The following is a 19,603-nucleotide window of genomic DNA, read 5'->3' as shown; positions in this document are numbered from 1 at the left end:
TTAATGTGCTTTAGATATCAGGTCTTAAACCAGTAGTGACTTTCAATATGGCAAGATCAAGGTATCCATAAACTCACACAGACAGACACACTCACATATTCTCTTTCTCTCTCTCTCTCTCTCTCAGTCTCAAACTACGAATTTGTAAGTGTTTCTTTAATGGAGTACTTATTTTCTATACAGTTTAGCTATTAACAATTAAAAATAAAATAAGGTAGGTTTTAGCCAAAGATATTTTTACCCTTTCAAGAAGACAAAACAAAACTAGTATGTCACCACCCAGTTCACAGTGTTTTGTGGAAGGAAAACATGGAGGAAAAGCAGATAAAAATAACCTTGCTTATTTAGGAGTAGGGCAATGCCACCTTGTGGAGAAATGCTAGCAGTATACCTATGATCTCACAGCCAGCATCGAGTAACAAGGATTTTTAAAAATATCAAAAACTATCATTTTCCTTCAATAGTTACACATGCCACTGGATAATCCGACAACTATTTACTGAGTGACTACTACGTGTTAAATAACATGGTTTGGCTCACAAATTCAGAGAAGGAAAGGGGGAATCAGAAGACAACCACATCTCTCCAGAAGGCACACTGTCACACTAGAAAACACCGCGCTGGGCTAGAATCAACAAACAGCGGGCAGCACACAAGGCAGCCTGCTGTTCCCTTCTCTCCTAACGAGGTCGCAAAGAGTTGATTCGACGCAACGTCGCCCAACGCGGAGCCCAAGTGGGGAGGGGGTGGGTAACAGAAGAGCAAAAGGAAAACGGCTGAGAAAAAGAAAATGGGCAAAAGAGCAAAGGGCGACGGAGAAAAGGGAAATCTGATTAAAAGAAGAAACTGTGAATAGAAAGGTGTGACGTGCAGGTGAGAGACAGGTGCGCTGGGCACCTGGTTTGGGTCTTCCCAGGCAAGGGCATCTGGCCACGCTGTGATGCAATTTATTACAGCACATTACGGCAACAGGTTTCTTTCTCAAAAGTGGGTTTTAAAATTAAAGTTGGGTGTGTATTTTACAGATGTTACCTTAAAAGTGTAAAGTGCAGCGAACTTAAAAATCTTTTAACCTGTACAGGAGATTTAAAATGGTCAAGGGATGAAACATAAAACAGCTTCATTTTTAAGCAGTTCAGGTACCAAAATGACTGACTTACCCTGAACTTATACTGTGTGCTTCTTTTGAGATTTTTCACAGTACAGGTTAAATCCTCTCCAGTGTATTTTGGGTGGAAAAGGTTATCCTGAAAAGGCAAAGCCAGAAAGAAACATCAGTATCATAAAATCTGGGCATTAAATACCTTGTCTGTAGGATTTTTATATTGCCTCCTTCCAGCATCACCAGCGGGCCAGAAGTGTGGCAGCTACACCAGAAAGAGGGCCAGAATCCCACAGTGCTTTAGGAAAAATTTAACTCTGTCACATCATAATCTGTCCTGGATCTGGGTACTTTTATTGGGAGACTAACACTAATCTGAATGAGAACAATGTTTTCTCTTTGAGAGAGTGTAAATTTGCTTTGGAATAGATGTCACCATATACTTTTCTCACGGAGCAAATTTTTCTGGTTACTCAATAAGCATTTTAAACAATGAATTTAACCACCAAATTAACGAAGCTTATGTAGTTAAAAAAATTATCTAATAATGTCGTCATGAAAAAAGGCTCTTGTACGGAGATCCTTACTGTCAAGCTGCAACGTGCTACGCAATCCACTGGCTGGGGTTTCTGACACAGTGTCCTCTTCTGGACAAGGGGGAAAGCAGAGCTTGGATGGGGAAGACATAACCCTTCAACGGGATAAACATCCTACTGAAAGCTGACTGTACAGAATTCATTCAATAATATTCTTAGTCATGCACACATCCATCCATCCACCCACGCATTCATCTCGGAGCACCTTCTATGCATCAGGCTCTCTTCCACGCTCTAGGGGTTTAGCACTGCCCAAGAACAGAGTTAAGTCTTGCCCATCAGAAACTGACATAATAGCCAGAGAAAGCAATTAACAAAAAAACCTACAGACAAACATGAAGCATGCTGTGTGGCGGTAAGTGCTGTGAGACGAAAGTAAAGCTGGGTAAGAGGACGGAGTGGTGGAGCTAGGAAGCACTGCTTCCAAATGAAAGCATGGGATGCCATCTACCTGGATGGGGAAGGCTGTGGGAAGGCCAGCTCTGCAGGCTCCTTAAGGCAGCCACATATGGCTCCTCCAATTTAAATGAAATACAATTAAAAATTCAGTTCCTTGGGCTTACAGTCACATTTCAAGGGCTCAGCAGCCACGTGTGGCTAGGCACTATCTTATTGGACAGCACACGATACAGAACATTTCCATCATCACAGAAACTTCTCCTGGACAGTGCTGTTTTACAGGGTGGTCAGGAAAGGGTCGTCCAAAGAAGTGACATGTGAGAAGAGACCTGAAGGAAATGAGGGAAGTAACTCAAAGATATCGGAAGGGGCATGAGAGCCAGAGGGCACCAGAACTGCAAAGGTGGGGCGGGACGGCACAGCTGGTACGCTCAGTGAGACTACAGTGGCAGGAACAAGGGCAGGAACGAAGACCCTGAATGTGGAGGACCTGGAAAGCACTGTGAGAGCACTGGCTTTCCCTCTGGAAGAGAAGGGAAGGCACTGAGATGGGAGGGCTTCTGAGCAGAGCACTGACATGACCGTATTTGTATTTAACAGGATCACTCTGGCTTCGTGTGGAGGACAGACTGTAGTGTAGTGAGGATGAAAGTAGGGAAAATACTTAAGAGGCCGTTCCAAAACCCAGGGGCGAGATGATGGTGGCTCAAAAAGTGTAGTAGCTGTGCAGACGCTGAGAAACGGTCAGATTCCTGGGTAACTTTTGAAGGGAGCTTTGAAAGGATTTGCTGACTGACTGTATATGAAGTCAAGGAAGAGCCCACGGGTTTCTGGCTTCCCCAAATGAAAGCACGGGGATGCCATCTACTTGGATGGGGAAGACTGTGGGAAGGCCAGGTTTCTGCTAGTGGTTACAGTGGCAGAAATTAAGAGCTTGGTTTCAAATTTAGGCAGCGAATCTAATTTCACCAGTGCATCCTGTAGTTAAGATAAAACTGACTTTACCGAACACACACGAGGGTATAAAATGTGCCAGACTCACGTTTTCGTCCTCCTGGATTTCCAAGGTGTAGGTGACTACTTCCTCAGGTGAACAGCCTTCTGGTTTATTCCACTGCAGTGTGACCCATGTGACCCCAGCTCGAACAAGTCTTGGTGCAGAGGGCATCTGAGGAATGTTTCCTAACGTGTAGCACACCACCTCTTGGCTATACCCACTGGAGAGAGACAGACCCGGTGAGACACGCTTAGGGGCACGGGCGGGGTCTCGGCATTTCAGAAGAGCAGGGATAAGCCCACCTGCTGCGCAACTTGCTTGGGTGGGAAAGTCTGGGGCCTGACAGGTTCATTGAGCAAAGGAAGGCAAGGATCCTTTATGGGATATTCCCTACCACAACTTCAATTTGCCCCGATCCACCCCACCGCCCCCTGCACTGCTCTGCTTAGGTCTGCTACTGGAAAAGCATGCCATGTTACAGGACAATAGATTTAAAAATTTACTTCCCCCCGAAAGCACCCAGGAGAAAGCACAGCACAGTGGTGATGGTGACAAGCTATGAGCCACAGCTACCAAGGAGGCTTCAAATCCATGTGAGAGCAAATAACTGTCTACTGATGAAATAAATGTTTTACAAATATATATGGTGCTATTTTCCAAATGTTTGTAGATACCTCTAGTTCATTTACAAATTCTTGAACTGTAGAAGCCTTTATCATTATGACCGTCCAACCAGTGCACTCTAAAAATACAATGGCTATCATGGGTAGGGAAGGAGGGCTGTAAACCTTGTGGTCTTAAGAAGTTCTTTAGGCTGGAAAAACGGTTGGGACCAATGGTGTGCTGAACCTTTAAGAAGATTTTCAACAATCAGTGATAAAGAAAAAGATTTCCCCCTTAATCAACAGTTACCCAAGAAGTACAACTGAAATACGGTCTTTTCAGAGCACCTTTAATCCACTGATGCTTCACCATAAACCTGTTCTTGCCTTTCTCTAGCAGCTTGGAGGCAAGCCGTGTGTCCTACCCAGTCCAGATTTTCTCCAGTCCTGTGAGTATCTGCCCGGGCTTGACAACAATGGACGGCCCAGCAACTCTTTCTTTGTATCAGCAAACACTCAGACATAGTTGAAAAAAGGCAACTGAATGAGTAGCTTGCTAAAGTGATGAAAGGAAAAGGCACACAATCTGAAAAAAATAAAGCCCCCAGAGGATTCCTTTCAAAATCTGTAGTTACCTTCCTCCTGATTCTCAGAGACCCCTAGTGGGCCTTTGCGTTACAGCCCGCAAGGCTGCAAAGAGGCCACACAGTGGCATTTATCACCTCAGACGGGGCTTTCTAGCCTCTGATTAGGATTCCCTTTCAGAAAATCTCTAACTGGTTCGGTGTGGAGGCAGCAGGCGACCTTGCGCCTTTCGGCAACGTGACAGAAGACTCAGAAACACCACACGGACGCTTAAAGGCATGAGGACCAGGAAACGCCATACCTGGTGCCAATGTCATTCCGAGCAGCCAGCCTGAATGTGTACCCCATTGCCGGACACAGCTTTGTCAACTTGCAGTGTTTTTGGCTCCCAAAGAAGCACTGTCTGAAACCACTGTTTCTTTTTCCCTGAAACAGCGAAACAATGCAAAGAAGTTTAAAAAAACATAATAAGAGAATGAAGGAATATTTTGAACAACTGTTTAATTTCCTAGTTTGGATGGACAAAACCAAGAGAAGGAAAGTGCTCTACAGTGAAATGCCATCCCTAACACAAAGGCACTACAGAAAGCTGTGTTACCGAGAGGGATAATGCACGGTCCTTGTGGTATTTCGTCAACAAAATAAAAAAGGCCCTTTCAGGCACAAGGCAGTGCTCAAGTGAAGGATCACAATTTCTCAGATCTTCTTCCTTACTTGGTCAAACTGCCTGATCTGACTCATAGGAGTGAGTCTGCAGCCTCACAGGATTGCTAACTCTGGAGCTGCACAGCCACCCCCAGATGGCCCAGCACCTGAGGACCAGGCTACGCAGCTCCGCAAGCCACAGAAAGTCCTCCCTGGTCTTCTCTCTCCTCTCCCGCCTTGTGGCAGCCCCCAAGCCCACACGTGTACATTCTGGCTAGTGAGCTGTTTGTCTACTCATCCCTAAATACTGGGCGCATGCCTTTGACTCATCTTGTCCACATCTGGTCTCCTCAAGGCAGTGCTCTGGACAATCTGGGAGCTCTATCAAGGCTTGCAGAGTCGAACTGAATGTCTGACAAGCACTTCATCTATACATATTACAGCCATTCTTAAGTTTCTTATGAGGCTGGAAACATATTTTAATGCATTCCTAGCCTTACATGATGCTTCAAACTCCTCGAAGGAAAAAGAAAACACTCCAGTGGGTTCTCTTAATAGAAGTAAGAAAACAAAAACAAAAACATAACTTAACTATGCTGTGCCATGCTCAGAGCCATGGAATACTCACATCGGCAGTTTTCTAGAATATTTCATACCCATAATCCACAGTATTTTATCTATGTTTACGCAGAAGAAAACCACATGCTAACACTGGATGAATTAGCATTTTAATCAGACAGCCTGGGCCCAGGACTTCCAGGAATGTTTGAAATTCTCAATTTATTACATAAAAAAACAAAGAAAGCACATTTTTCTCCTAAGCAAATTTAAGCATTTCCTTCCTTAAAGCAGGCCTCCAAATGCTTACTACTGAAAGAAACATTCCAGGTGAAGTCTAGTTAAAAATAAATATACAACTAGCTTGAAGTATCACTAGGTTGAACAGATTAAAAACCACCATGCCACATTCATCCTCAAACTCTTCCCAACTCTCCCCTCACAAGCAAGGTGGTACCCTTTTTCCAAGGAAGGGAGTAGAAGCCCTAACAGTCCTTAAGATCCAAAGTTCATTTTATCAAGGGTTCAAAGTACATTCAGGTGCAACTATGGAAAATGGGGAGTGGGGTGGGCAGGCAGTCAAACATAATGTCTTTCAGCGACTACTTTAGCAAACTCACCCTGTGACTTGCAAATCACGCCCTTATGCTTACTTTAACCTTGAGTGTTAAGGTTGCTGCAGACAATTTATTCACAGAAAACCCGTTTACGCATACATTTGCATAATTACATCCAGTGTCTGATTACACTCTATGCGCTGCATGCCCTGGTATGTTCTGTATCCATTTCAGGCAGTAGCGTGATCTACCTTCTTTCCTCCACTATTTCTGAGCTCAGAGTAAACAGTGCAAGAAAGGCACATCCTGCTGCCACGGAAGCCTCATCCCTTCCAAACCCAATGTTGGCTCCCCTTCAATGCCTCATTTTTCCTATTTCTTTGTTTGGTCTCCTTTGCCCATTTCTTGTGCTTAGACCTACAGCCAGTAAATAAAAGCAGCCTGTTCCTTACTAGGTTGATTTGCTTTACTTTGGTGAAAACCGGGCTGTGGTTTAAATGAGAAAAAAAGAGTGGGGAGGCATCAATGATGGAAACTAGACTTTGATTTTAAGGGGCCAGAGCACTGGGGCTCACTAAAGAATGGGGACAGAGGCATTCTGTGACCTTCAAGATGTTTTCTCATATTGCTAACATTAAAAAAAATTTTTTTCAACTTCAGTATCAAGAACAATTACTAAATGAACTCCAACTTGCTTAGATAAATCATGCCAAATTTTCCATCTTAATACCTTCCAAGATATACAACTATGTGCACGGACCTCAGGAACAGAGAATGACCCAGAGTTGTTGGAACTTCAGAATCAAGTTTTAGGAACAGTATTTGTAGAAGCTGAAGGGGGTAAGAGTACAACTATGTCACAGAGTTAAAAAAGTAAAGCTTATTGGTGAATTTTTAGAAGTCACTGAGTATAAAACAAAAAAAAAGGGGGGTGGGAGTAGGTTAACAAAGTATTTCGGACATGAGAAGCTTGAAAATACTCGTGGATGACATGGAGTTTAATATAAAAGGGATATCTGAGAAGAAAGAAATTAATATTCAGAAGAGTCGCTGCAGTGCAGAGGTAATCTACGGCTGAGAGGTTAGCAGGTGAAGATGGAGAACGCCAGTGTGGGATGGCTCCCGCGTCCCCCTGCTCATCCGTGAAAGCCCAGGCCAGGCTCTCAAATGGCTTTAGTCTTGGGCATTAGAGTAAGTACACGTTCAAAGGTACAGGCGATGTGAAGAATCTGTTTGTAAACCAAGTGTGATCCCAGGTTGCAGACAGCATTTATAAATAAAATATTATGCAGCTCTTCTTGTTGACAGAAATGGATAGGGTTTAAAAAAAAAAGATAATGCTTTAGAAGGCTAAAAGATTGATAGAAACGACAGGAGTGATAATGTGAATGTTTATCGTTATTTATCAGAAATTAAATATGTCCAAGCCACTACTGTCTGAAGTTTTACAAATGGTAAATCACAACTTCCATGTTTGATAGGTAGCGTGGCTCCAAATGATTTTGAGCTATTATAATTTATGGCATGTTCCCTCTTTTAATAAATCTAATTTAAAGTACACAGGATTACTGAGACATAACTGCTTTACTTGGAAAGACAACTCACTTTTTAATAATTTAAAGTTAGCTTCATGCAAAATCTCCTACTAAAACATGGTCCTAATGGAAATGCATAATCTCTCTCGACACTTTGTAGGGCCATTGCCATCAATAATCTGGTCAAACACAGGCAGCAGGGACACCTGTGGCCAAGGCCTTGTCCTGGTCCGCTACTGCTGCTAGGCTACTTGTGGGGTGTTACATAGAGCGGGGTTCCAAAGGTCTAGGAGTTGGCTGGTCTCCAAGATCTGAGGTATGGATGCCCAGTAGCACCCTGATTCTGCATCTTGGGGGATGATGGACGTGCAGCATGGGAGAAGTCAGGATCAGAACCTCCCTAAGATGAGCACTTGAGTTCCTGTTCTCCCGGGGGAAGCAACAAAAACTTCACCCCAACTAGAGAAAGAGGTGAGAGGAGGCTGGAAGCCCACACCCTTGATCGTCCTGGAGCAGACCTAGCCACTGGACTACTGACCTCATTGGACATGAAGCCCCAGCGTGTTCTGGACTAACTTGCTACTGCCAGTGTCCACAAGCCCAAAAGGGCAGATTTCCAGGGCTCCCCGACTTGCTTCCATTTCATAATCTTGGGCATGCCCAAATAATTTTTTCTATTGCACACACTGGGTTCATTCAAGGACAAGGTTAATCTTTACTAGAATGTGAAGAAATCTTGGAATACAAACCAACTGTGTGTTAACAGAGCTCAAGGTGCTCACTTTGGCAGGGAGTGAGGCATTAAAAACCCAGCTGCTTCCTTTTTCAGCTGTGCTCCTCTTCTCGCTCAAATGAATTCACAGTTCTCGCTAATCTGCCATCATCCCGCACCTAGACCTAGCCTGAGAGCACACATTCGCCAGCCTGGGCATTGAGACAAATGGAATTGTTTTCTGCCCAGGGTCCAGGGTGCTTGTCCTCCGATTCTGGTTAAAAGTGCTTGAAAAGTGCTCGATTTGCCAGCAGCTGAATCATGAACACAGCGTATATCAGATTAGTCCTGCCCCAGTCCTGAGGTCCCCTGCTTTGCCTCTATCACCTCTCTTACCATTGAACAAAAATACACTGCGTATTATCTACGTCCTAGACCCCACTGGTCAGCTTAATCTCCATGCCACCAGGCAGCCCACTCCCTGATGCCACTGCAACTCTATTTACCACAGAGTTCACTGGGCCTAGTCTGGATGTCTCATTTATCTGGTCCTTGGTGAACAAATGCTTCTTTTCAGTCCTAGATTCACAGAGTGAAGCAGGGGCACCACCTTCGGGGGCGAGTCGCAGCCTTACCACAGTCAGAAAGCTACATACTCCACCCACATGTGTCCCTGCTCCATCCTCATCCTCACTCCCTTTGCAGAAGGGTCATACATATGGTCACCACTCCTAATGATAATCAGAGTCCGGATGTTCTTTTAGGTCCTACAAAGTTCCTGCTTTACTCTGAAGAACGTCAACTTTTCGCCAGACTGTGAAAGGACCCAACCTTAGAGAGGCAGGGGTGAGAGAAGAGAGCATGGGGGAGTGGGTGGAATGCAACCCATGTGGCTACACAGCAGACAGTGACTCACCCTTGGAAACATTTTTCAGGATGAGTCAATATAAACTTCAGGGACAAAGATATTCTCAAGCATTATTTCACTCTTTAAAATGAAATTTGGGGATAAATGATAAATAAAAGGTTTAAAATACTTTAAGGAATATATTCTCTATTTTCTCATTTTATCTTCTGCCCTTTTACTACCTACTTGAGTATTTTTCTTTCTAATCTCGTTTAAAATTTTAAATTAGCTCTTAAATAAGATTATAAATATATTATCCCCTCAAAAAAGGGGGGAGGGAGCACTTTGCTGACCTCCTGTGAGTCGCCCAAAGGAAGAGGACACATGTAGTACAACAATGAGGCAGAGACATTAATTGGCAGGAAAGCAGTTTTTCTCATGGGTTCCCTTTCCTTATCACTGAGGGAACAGCAGTAATCTCTCCCATCTGTTTAGTGAGAAGGGCCGGGTTTGTGCACCGCTGAGTCACACTCCGTGTTCGGCTAGCGAGCCGCGCTGGCCACAGGGTCTGAGTCCCATCCTACCACTGCATCTCTGGGGCACATCTGTCTTCCTTCCCCTCTTCCCAGCACACTCAGAGGAGAGCAGGGGTAGGAAAAGAGTTATGCTGTACTTTCAAAGTCCATGCCCTTGCATATAAGTCTTAGGACATAGTACCTAAAACACTGTATGTGCTACACAAAGATAAAGGGAAAAAGATGAATGGACTACGAGAGTCAAGAGAACCTTTTATGTCACACGGTGACGATTTTAAACATGTCCAAACGTTCTTTGATTCTCCATCCGGTGAGGAGCAAAGTCTATGACCCTTTCCCTCGAATGTGCATGGGCTCGTGACTGTAACTGACAGATGGAGTGGAAATGAAGCCGTGTGACTACCAAGGTGAGGTCTGAAAAGATGATGAAGTTTCTGTCTTTTCCCCGGAATGCTCACTTTCGCAATTCTGACTCCCCTGAGGCTGCCATGCTCTGAGGGAGCCTGAGACGAGGTCCCACCGCAGCCTGCAGTGACCACTAGATTTGTTGAGTGAGGACCCCACCAGAAGGTTCTCCAGCTCCCAGCCAATGAGCCCTCCCAGCTGAACCACCAGAAATTGTGGAACACAGGCTAGCTACTCCTCCAGTGCCCTGTCCAAATTCCCAACCCAGAATCCATGAGATAAGAAAGTGACTGTTTTAAGGCATTACGTTTTGAGGTAATTTGTTATGCAATATTACAGTCATTTATTTTGATGTCCACAGATGTCTAGAATATGAAGTTTTTCAGTGAACTTTTATAAATTCCTCCTGTACTATAAATAGCCAGGAGGTAAGGGAGCAGAAGTGTGCATGCTCGTACTCAAAACCAATGTTTAAAGTATGCCTGGATAAAGGCTTCTATTTTCTACATGCACTTAACACACGCTTTTTCCCTCAAAGCGTCCAACAAAGTAAGGTCTCTCTGAATAGATCTTAAAAATTATTTCTGTAGAAGCTAAAAATGTAACAAGATTCCTATAAGACAAAGATCAACCAAAATTGTTAATCAATGGCAATGCAGTTACTTCATTTTACAGAGTGACATTTTAGAGAATTAAAATTTTTAATAATGCTATCCCCAAAGTTGTAGAGAACCCTGGGAATATTTTTAAATACAGACATGCATAGGTCTTTGGGCAGTTTAGGTATTGCATAGCCTAAAGCCTCAGGAGTGAGCAAATTAAATAACCTTTCAAAGGACCTTCGCATATAATCGTGTTTCTACCTCTGTTTGGTATCTGTTTATGACACATAATGGAATAAAGTTCCAGTGGATAAATCAATTTACAGATAGGTCTGCCTATTTGAAAAATGGAATCTAAGTATATAAAAAGTATTTATTTCATAACATGCCAACTAATTTTTAAAGTTAAAATGTTTAAAAGTAGTTGTTAATTTGTAAAACTATGTAACTGAAAACAAACAAAAATATTTTTTTCAAATCTGTTTTCCTTCTTTATAAACTTAGTATCTTCATAACGTTGTCCTCACCGCTTGGGAAGATGAATCCTTAAAATGGGTTTGTTTCCTGCTAAGGAACTTAACACATCTATGGCCAATTCTATACATACAACTCACGCATACTCCAACTAATTCAGGCCACAGTATTTTCTTGCCGGGAGTAATTCTGTAGACTGAGGTTGCTGTGGTTTCTCTGGCTGACATTTCCAATTCCCCTGGACTGCACTAACAATCTTGGAAGCTGGTATTTCCAACACTGGTACTACGAGATGAAGTTGGCTGATATTTTCAACTGCCTTCAGATTAACAGATTGGAAGTGATCCTTCCTGCTCGCTGGCACAAGAAAATGAGAATGGCCAACACCAGGGTGCCCTGTGGTCACGTGGCTTGTACTCTTCCTGATGTTTTCTTGATTTATTGACCTCCTTCTCTTACAGGTTCTTTCACAGCCATGCCTGTTGCCTTCCCAAGCTGCTCTTACCATGTTTGATAACTGCCTGCTAAATAAATAACATGCATTTGGTTGTCAGGTGTCATGTGCTCGTGGCCCATGGCTGCTGGATCCAGACATGGGCTGAGTGATTCTGGGCTGGGCACTCTCTGTAACAGCATAGCTCAACCTGTCAGAAACATCAACGATAAATCAAATAAAAAAATAAGGCTGCACTGGCCAACTGAACTACTACCAGGCTCGAAGATTTAGTCTGCTAGTACATCTATATTTAGAAGCTGTACCAGCGTTGGCCGACCCTAGGCAACATCAAATATAAATGTTGGCTTGAGATATAAAAGCATGTATGGGTTCAGCATAGCCATATATAAGAAGGGGTTCATAACAGGGAGGTGGGGACACTCCACATCTGGGTGGATTCCAAAGTTCTTTGCACCAAACCTCACTCTCCCCTCAGTGATGCCTCTTTCATTTAACTGACCACTCTGGCACAGAGGAATTTTCAAAGGTAAGAAAAGGGGGTAGCGTAGTTTGTGGCTGCATGTCACTAAATAAATACTGCATGCATTTTATCCCCTGGCACACTAGTTTTTTATATTAGTGGGAGAGGCTTGGCTATCTGAAATAGTCAAGGATGTTCCTCTGGTTTAAAACAAACAAACATAATGTGCTTATATATCTCTCCAAATACGGAGGTTCACCTGATGTCGAGTGCTCTGATAGGATCCATGTGTTGGGACTATCCCAGTGAAGGGAAGGGGGTGATTTTAGAGCAGGTTGCCTATACAAGGGATGAACCAAGGGACGGATGGGCTCAGTTCACCCACCTAGCCAAGGCCCAAGGCGGCCATCCTCTAGCTGGCAACCAACAAGCAGGACAAATGAGTTGATAACTTAGGTGCCAAGGACCAAGATGCGCATATGTGATATAGCCTCAGCTGGAAGCTCCCCACAAAGTCTGCTGCCCTAACACATAATAACCCCCTCCTGTACACATGACAAATGGTAAAAAGCACGGAGAATCTGCTTCCGGTGTGCAGATGTCCGGGGTCCCTAAAAGAGAGGGCTCCTTTTAACTCAGTTCTTTGATACCTATGGACTTCTCTGAGTTATTAAATCCTTCCTTGCCTAGTTTCCTTCCATAGGGGCTGTAGTGGAGGAAGCTGTTCCCTGGGACCTCAGAAACCACCCTTTGACATGGAGGTGGTAAAGATCTGTGACGTGGCAAAACACTGTCATTCTGCCAGGTCACTGATTTGGTCCTTACGTAAAATATGGTTTTTGATGGACAAATGACAAACGAACCTGGGACCCCACTCTCCAATCTCCAAGAGGGCACTCCCCGAGAATGGGCAAAGAGCTCGTGGGCCTGGGCAAGTGGCACCTTCCCCTGACTTTCAGCCAGGCATCGGCGATGGGCTGGGGAGTAGGCACTGGCCTTCCGAGTTTTCTCCACTGAACAACAGGCTATGCAGCCTCGGGAAGCAGGGCTCCTCAGAGACAGCGTCAGCTGCACTCTCGGCGAGGCTCTCCTTATCCGCTCTGTGAGGTCAGTAAGTCACTCTGCTTGCCAATGCTACGGCTCTTCCAAGAAGGGCTGTCTAACCAGAAAAGCCACATGCAAATTCACTCGTTCCAAGAAGCCTTTTGAAAGATTATCAATATAACTAATGCCTAAGTTAAACAGGAATCTGATTAATAAAGCAGGAACCAAGCACCTCCTACGGGGCCAGCTCTTTCTCTACATGAGCTAGGTTGGCTGCTCCGGAAATAGATGCCCACAAAGCGACAGTCTGGGGCCTGCCACCTACTCTAGGTTTCTACAGTGGAGCTGCTGAGCCTGGGCCAGGCTGCCTAATGGTTCCCCATGGGCTTCTGGGCTCTACCTGGTGCCGGCCTTTTCTGTTTGAGTTCAAAGTATACTCCCCTTGACTTCTGCAGTATTTATGTCATTCGCGGTCTGCTGTGTTCTACAGTGGCGTTCACTCATTAGTCACCAGGAAAGCCAAATGTGACATTCCTTTTTGGGCTAGCTGAGTCACATGTGATGGAGAGTCTCGGGAACTCCACTAGTCACATTCCCACAAAGCTATTTTTCTGGTTCTTTTGTATATTCCCAACATGTCATGTCTGGAAGCAAAGCTAATGGCAAATTAGCATCTATATATAGCACTAACATCCATCTTTATTTAGTTCAAACCAGAGCTATTAACCTCAGGGCTCCTGCCTAAGTTCCTGACAGAAAAATGTCATATTCCTTTCATACACTCCTTCTGTAATTGTTGACTTTTCCTATCCCAGATCTTAACATCAATGTGCTTAGGTGGTCTGAAATACTCATTACACAGAATCTGTCATTGTCCAAGTTATCTCATTCGATTTTAACCTACCTGTGAGATAACAGACGCTATTTTTCAAGTGGAGAAGCTGAGACTTGGAGGTTAAATTATTTGTTTGACTAGTTAGAGACAAAGCAGAAACAATCCAGTTCTCTTTGGGTGAACACCATGTCACTGAACACATAAGCATGAATCCACGCCACGTGTTCACAGTGAGATCTTAGGAGACCTGCGTTTGTGCTGAGAGCTAGCTGCTAATAGCACCGGTTAGCATTTCTGTAGAGCACGCGTCAAAACAATATCTAAGAGTAGAACTCACACTACCACTTATCTGAGTCACCCCAACAAAGGGATGTGGCCAGGAAAGGCCACACCTTTCCAAGTTATGAAAACTGATCTGTTTCAGGAGAAAACTGAAACTGGTGGCTATAGCTGAAAAGCCAGTGACACCTGTGTGTTCCATTTTTAGTTGCTCATTACCATCTCATAGTCACAGTTACTTCCTGCAGTGATGGAAAAATTATGGGAGTGGCTAGGCACAATTACTCACGGAGAAAAGTAGGCATCCAGCCCTCTTGCAGAACTATTAGTGAGTAATTCCCAAGTGAAGTCTGTGAACAGTGATCTGACATTATTGACAATGAATTTAGGAGTCAGGGTGTATTAGCTTCCCGCCCCGTGCTTCACGGTTCTGTTTTCTGTTCCCCATTAGGGCCACACCTGCCTTCAGAGACCAGCAGGCGGTTAGCTCTTGATTTTAAGGTGGCTTTTCCCAAGGTCAACTCAGCACAGCATCCCCAGTCATAGGAGAAATAAAGGCCAGGTACTCACTGGCCTCTCTGCTTCTGCTCTTTCATTCATGAAGTTCTTTTTCTAGAAACGTGACAGTAGGACTTGAGGCCCTGTGCTCTTAGTTTACTAACACCTTCAGAATTTTACACTAATTATTTTATTGGAATGGTGATTAAAAATTTGAGCAAAAGAGGGACTGTCCTGGTGGTCCAGTGACAAAGAATCCGCCTTCCAATGCAGGGGACACAGGTTCGATCCCTGGTCGGGGAACTAAGATCCCGCATGCCACAGGGTGACTAAGACCGCGTGCCACAACTACTGAGCCTGCGCCTCAACTACAGAAAGCAAACCTGCATGCTACAACTAGAGAGAAGCCTGTGTGCCACAACGAAGAGCCCGTGTGCCCAGTGAAGATCCTGTGTACCGCAACTAAGACCTGACGCAGCCAAAAAAATAAAAAATAAATGAAATAAATGTTTAAAACAAAATTGAGCAAAAGAATAAATTCTGGGAACTCTAGCCAGGGCTGATATAATAAAAATATGGGATGAGACATTCGTGGTGCATGTATGTAGATGGGGTCACCTCACCCCAAGCTGTGATTCTCAGACCAGGTGCCACAGCAGGAATGGGGTGGGGTGAGACTCCTGAACAAAAGCTTCTTCGAGACTGAACAATACCTGCTTCCCTCTCAGGCGGGGATCTGCTCCTTTGTGCACCCACCCACCTTTCTGCCCTTTAAGCTTGTTTCTACAGCCCCCTGGGTGCCAGAGAGGCCATGAGGGCATGGCTGGGAGAGGCGAGCTCTGGCTGTGGAAAGGGTTGGGCGTGGGGGGAGGAACTTCAGCTGAACACCCCTCCTGTTCTCCTGCCCCACCATTCTCCACCAGGGCACGGTCTGGAAGGAGACTTGTACCAGGTGCACCTGGCGCAGACACCACCAGCAGAAGGTTTTGGAGGGAGAGCCAGCGCCTCACGTGCTCTCACTTTCTGCAGGTCAGATGTTGTTCTCTGTTTGTACATTTGATTTTCTTCCTTGAAGAATATTAAGCCACAGGACATAAAAGGATTCCTGTGTTGGCAAAAGGCCTATAGTCAATTAGCCTGGAATTTCCAGGAAAGCTCACCAGAACCGACACCAACAGGCATTCAAAGGTGGGAGGGAATATAAAGAGGAAAGGGGAAGACAGAAGAATTAGGATGGAAGTGAGGGCAAGATGGAAGGAGAGCAAGGACGGGAAAGGCAGGAGAAGGCCCAAAATAAACAACTTCACATTCTGTGGTCACTCGTCCATAGTGGGTCCTACTGAGTACAAATGATCATCAGACAGAGCTTCTCCATTTCATGGGAGGCTGTAGCATGTTTCCTCCCAGCATCATGCCAGGACACTTTAAAGTCAAATTCAAAGGTAAGGTGGCCAACAACTGAGTCACCATTACTATTTCCTGCAGCACCTGGGTTTTTCTTGAGGTTTCCCACTGACCTTACTTAACTTATGAAGCCATGGTCCAAGACAGAGAAGCAGCCAAAAACACAGGAGACAGACAGACAGACAGACAGACAGACAGACAGACACAGACACACACACGCGCGCACACACACACACACACACTCACCAGTGCTCTGAGAAGATATGGAGAGGAAAAAAGCTCCTCTTTACTAGGTAAACTCTATCTTGATATAAAACCTCAACCACAAGGGCCATAGGGGGTGGTTTCACTTTCCAATCAAGCCGCCTTAAAATGAAATCCACCTAATCTGTAAAATATACTGGTTAAGTCTGAGATTTCACCAATCTGTACATAGGAACTACTCACAAGGATCCTAAGAACAATAGATCATTGTCTTTGGTAACTTGGAACTCTAGCTGTTCAGATGCAACCCAGATGGGAAAATATGCTTCTGCAAAAAGTGACAAAGAGCCCCCTTCCCACATCAAAATTTCGTCATGAGAATTTCATCCGTTTTCATTTTACATTGGGTTAAAATATTTTTCCCACACTTGACAAGTGGCTTTTTGCCTAAGCCTGTGTTCTGAATCTTTCAGGGCCCCTAAATTTAAGTCACAAAGACTAGTTAACTTGCATTACTCTCCAAAGTCAATATTTCCTATTCTTAAAATCCTTAGTCTGTTTGCTTGATCACAGAAGGAGAATAAAACACAGGTAAATGAATGAACGGAATTAAGATATACAAGAATAGTATCATTGCTTTTTAGAAACAGAAGATTTCTGCATCCCGTGTTCCTGCCTGAGATTCTGTGCAGTGTTAGTGAGGCCAGGAAAGCAAGGGGTCACCGTTCAGCAGAGAGTGGCCTAGAGTGTAAGAAGACTTCACCACGGTTACCATCCAAGGCCTCTGGTGACAGAAACAGCAAAGGGGGCACCCCCCTTCGAGGATGGTCTAGCCAGTAGGGTGCTCGCAGGTGGGTGAGACCTCCAGGTGCTGTCGTCTCCCCTGCCCTGCTCCCACAGAGAAACAAACTAGGCTTCCCAGGCTGCAGTGTGGTTTACCTTATGGAAACCATCTATGCAGGCTGGCCCTGGGCACTCAAGATAACAAATAAGTCAATTCTTGGTCAGACACTAGGGTCTCCAAAATAGATAAGATCCTATCTTTTCTTTCAGTAGCATGTCTTGCAAATAAGTCATGTAAATATGTTTTAATGCACAATTCACTACACTTCAGTCCATCTTCATTTTCCACAGTCAATAACTATTGGTTTAAATTTTTCTCTACTTACATTATTTTTTCCATGTGTTTAGCATATCTTCAAAAAAGAATAAAATGACATTTGTTCAGCAATTTCATTTTTAAAAGGTGTTTTAGATGGATGAACATAAAAATATGATTACCTCATCCCATTCTAAAAGGTAGTTGGTGATTTTTGAACCGTTGTCAATTGGTGCCTAAAAAAATAAATAAATAAAATGAGATTAGAGAAAGTTGTTCACAGTTAAAAGTTATGAGCTCTCCACTTGGTTCAAATACAATGTCCATGCTAGTACTGTACTCTCCCTGCAGGGGGATAACCCTGGATACCTCCTGTATTTGCTTCTTCAAACATTATCACAAAACCAATTTTATTACAAGTCAGCTAGTAGAGAGCGCCCCACTATTAATAAATTGTACCCCACGAACAGCCAAGCCCCCCTTCCCCACCACCTCTACCTTTACATTCACCTGGTGCCCTACTTCCTCCTCCGGGGATAAAACTTTTAAGAGGCATGTTAAATTCAAGGGTGGAGGAGAAAAAAAGACAGGGGAGAAACACAGACACTGTTTGGGGTCTGATAAGATAAAGCTGACCCACCCTAGGTTCAAGAGTCTAAAGTCCATATTTTTGTAACTTCCCCCATACAGTTTTTGTTGTTTTAAGAGTTTAAGATTAGAAAGCCTTCTGTGGCATTAAGGTTGCCCTTTTTTAAAAAAATGAGAAAAACCAGGATCTCCCGGATAGATTACCAGGGGCAATTAGCCCTTAGCATATTAGCAAAAAGAAGTTTCATCATTTGCTTTCCTCCTAAAAGCATGCTGAGATCTGCTTTACTGAGAAAGCAGGCTTTGGACAATGGGAAGAGGAGTAAAGAACTCTGGAGAAAAGAGTGCTTTGTAGGGTCAGAGCTGCCAGAAGGGGGTGCTACTGTGGAGTCACTCACAGCACTAAGGTAGTAGGATGATGTCTCCCAAGCACAAACGCACCTGGGCCTGGCTCTTCCCAGGAAAAGAGCCAGGGCCCCATAGAATGTGGTGACCTGCCCCCAGCAAAGGCAGCCAGGTCACCAGAGCTACACTGAAGCCCCTCTCGGCTGTCTGTCACAAGTGGTCTGATGTAAGTTGCTTAATAACAATGCTTAGTTTCTTATTCCAAGAATGGATGGGTGTGATAAGGAATTGGGAGAATATATGTAAATCACTTACTAAACTGCCCCGGTGTTACAGGAAGCCGTCAGTAAACAGTAGCTGTTGCATTATTATTGTTAATAATAAATGTATTAACATCGAGGGCTCAGTAAATATTAATTAATAAAGAAACTCTTCACCCTGGCCTTTCCTTCCTTCCTCCTTCTTTCTTCTGAGTCATATAATCTTAGAGTTCCAAGCCCCAATTACACGTGAGTGATGTATGTTCTACTAAACTGTAATTTCAGGCTTTTGTGGGCTCGATTTGGGAGAAAGGATAGGGTTACATTTAAAGGTCTAAATAACGGACAAAATCAAGGTTTTAGCTGAGAACCCATTTCTCAGGTAAGAACTACATTTATGATGCTCATATATTCCTTTCTGATGTCCTGCCCCACCACCGAGTCCCTGATTCCTTGAGGGTGGGGACACAGCCCCTGGTGTTTGTGTTGCCCTATCTCCTGGCGCTAACTGGATGACATTAGAGGGCCCTGAGCTCTCTCAGTGTCTTGGTGGCTTCAAGGACAGGGGGGCAGCCAGAGCATGGTCGCCCTGTCCTTGTACCCCCAACTGGAGCACCGTTATTGGAAAATCTGTTCTAAGAACATGAAAACTGAACTGAATCCAGAACTTTCAAGTTTGCACGTAACTGAATGGAACAATAATACGCTTCTGATTTACAATTAAATAAAGGGAGAAAGAAATTGTGAAACATTTTCCTCCTAGTAAGAAATCTTTTTCTAGAAGTTGCTGGTCTGCCTGAGGCCCGAATTTCATCCAGGTTTTAAGCAGAGTATGTATCAGTGATTCCCAACTTTAGGTTTATAAGACCCCAGGGTCCCTCTGGTAATCTTTAAGATTTCTTATACTTTCCAAACAAAATGGATTTTAACTCTTTCCTTAAGATATATTTACATACGTATATGTATAAATACAGAACA

At 44.0% G+C, this 19,603-nt stretch overlaps 1 protein-coding gene across 9 annotated transcripts in view; it reads right to left on the bottom strand.

Moving 5' to 3' along the window:
* The window catches only part of FNDC3B (fibronectin type III domain containing 3B), a 468,247-nt gene that overhangs the window by 59,638 nt on the left and 389,006 nt on the right, over positions 1 to 19,603 (bottom strand). For all 9 annotated transcript variants that reach the window (XM_079921937.1, XM_079921936.1, XM_079921939.1 and 6 more), the window contains 4 exons: positions 17,615 to 17,668; positions 4,583 to 4,707; positions 3,140 to 3,314; positions 1,161 to 1,247 (listed from right to left, as the gene is read on the bottom strand). In XM_079921937.1, coding sequence (XP_079778063.1) covers positions 1,161 to 1,247; positions 3,140 to 3,314; positions 4,583 to 4,707; positions 17,615 to 17,668 — 441 coding nt within the window. The remainder of the gene's footprint in view (positions 1 to 1,160; positions 1,248 to 3,139; positions 3,315 to 4,582; positions 4,708 to 17,614; positions 17,669 to 19,603) is intronic.

Source organism: Stenella coeruleoalba (genome assembly GCF_951394435.1).
Source record: "Stenella coeruleoalba genome assembly, chromosome: 5".
NCBI lineage: Eukaryota > Metazoa > Chordata > Mammalia > Artiodactyla > Delphinidae > Stenella > Stenella coeruleoalba.
The sequence above is the reverse complement of the archived record's forward strand: the minus strand, read 5'-3'. Positions and strand labels throughout refer to the sequence as shown.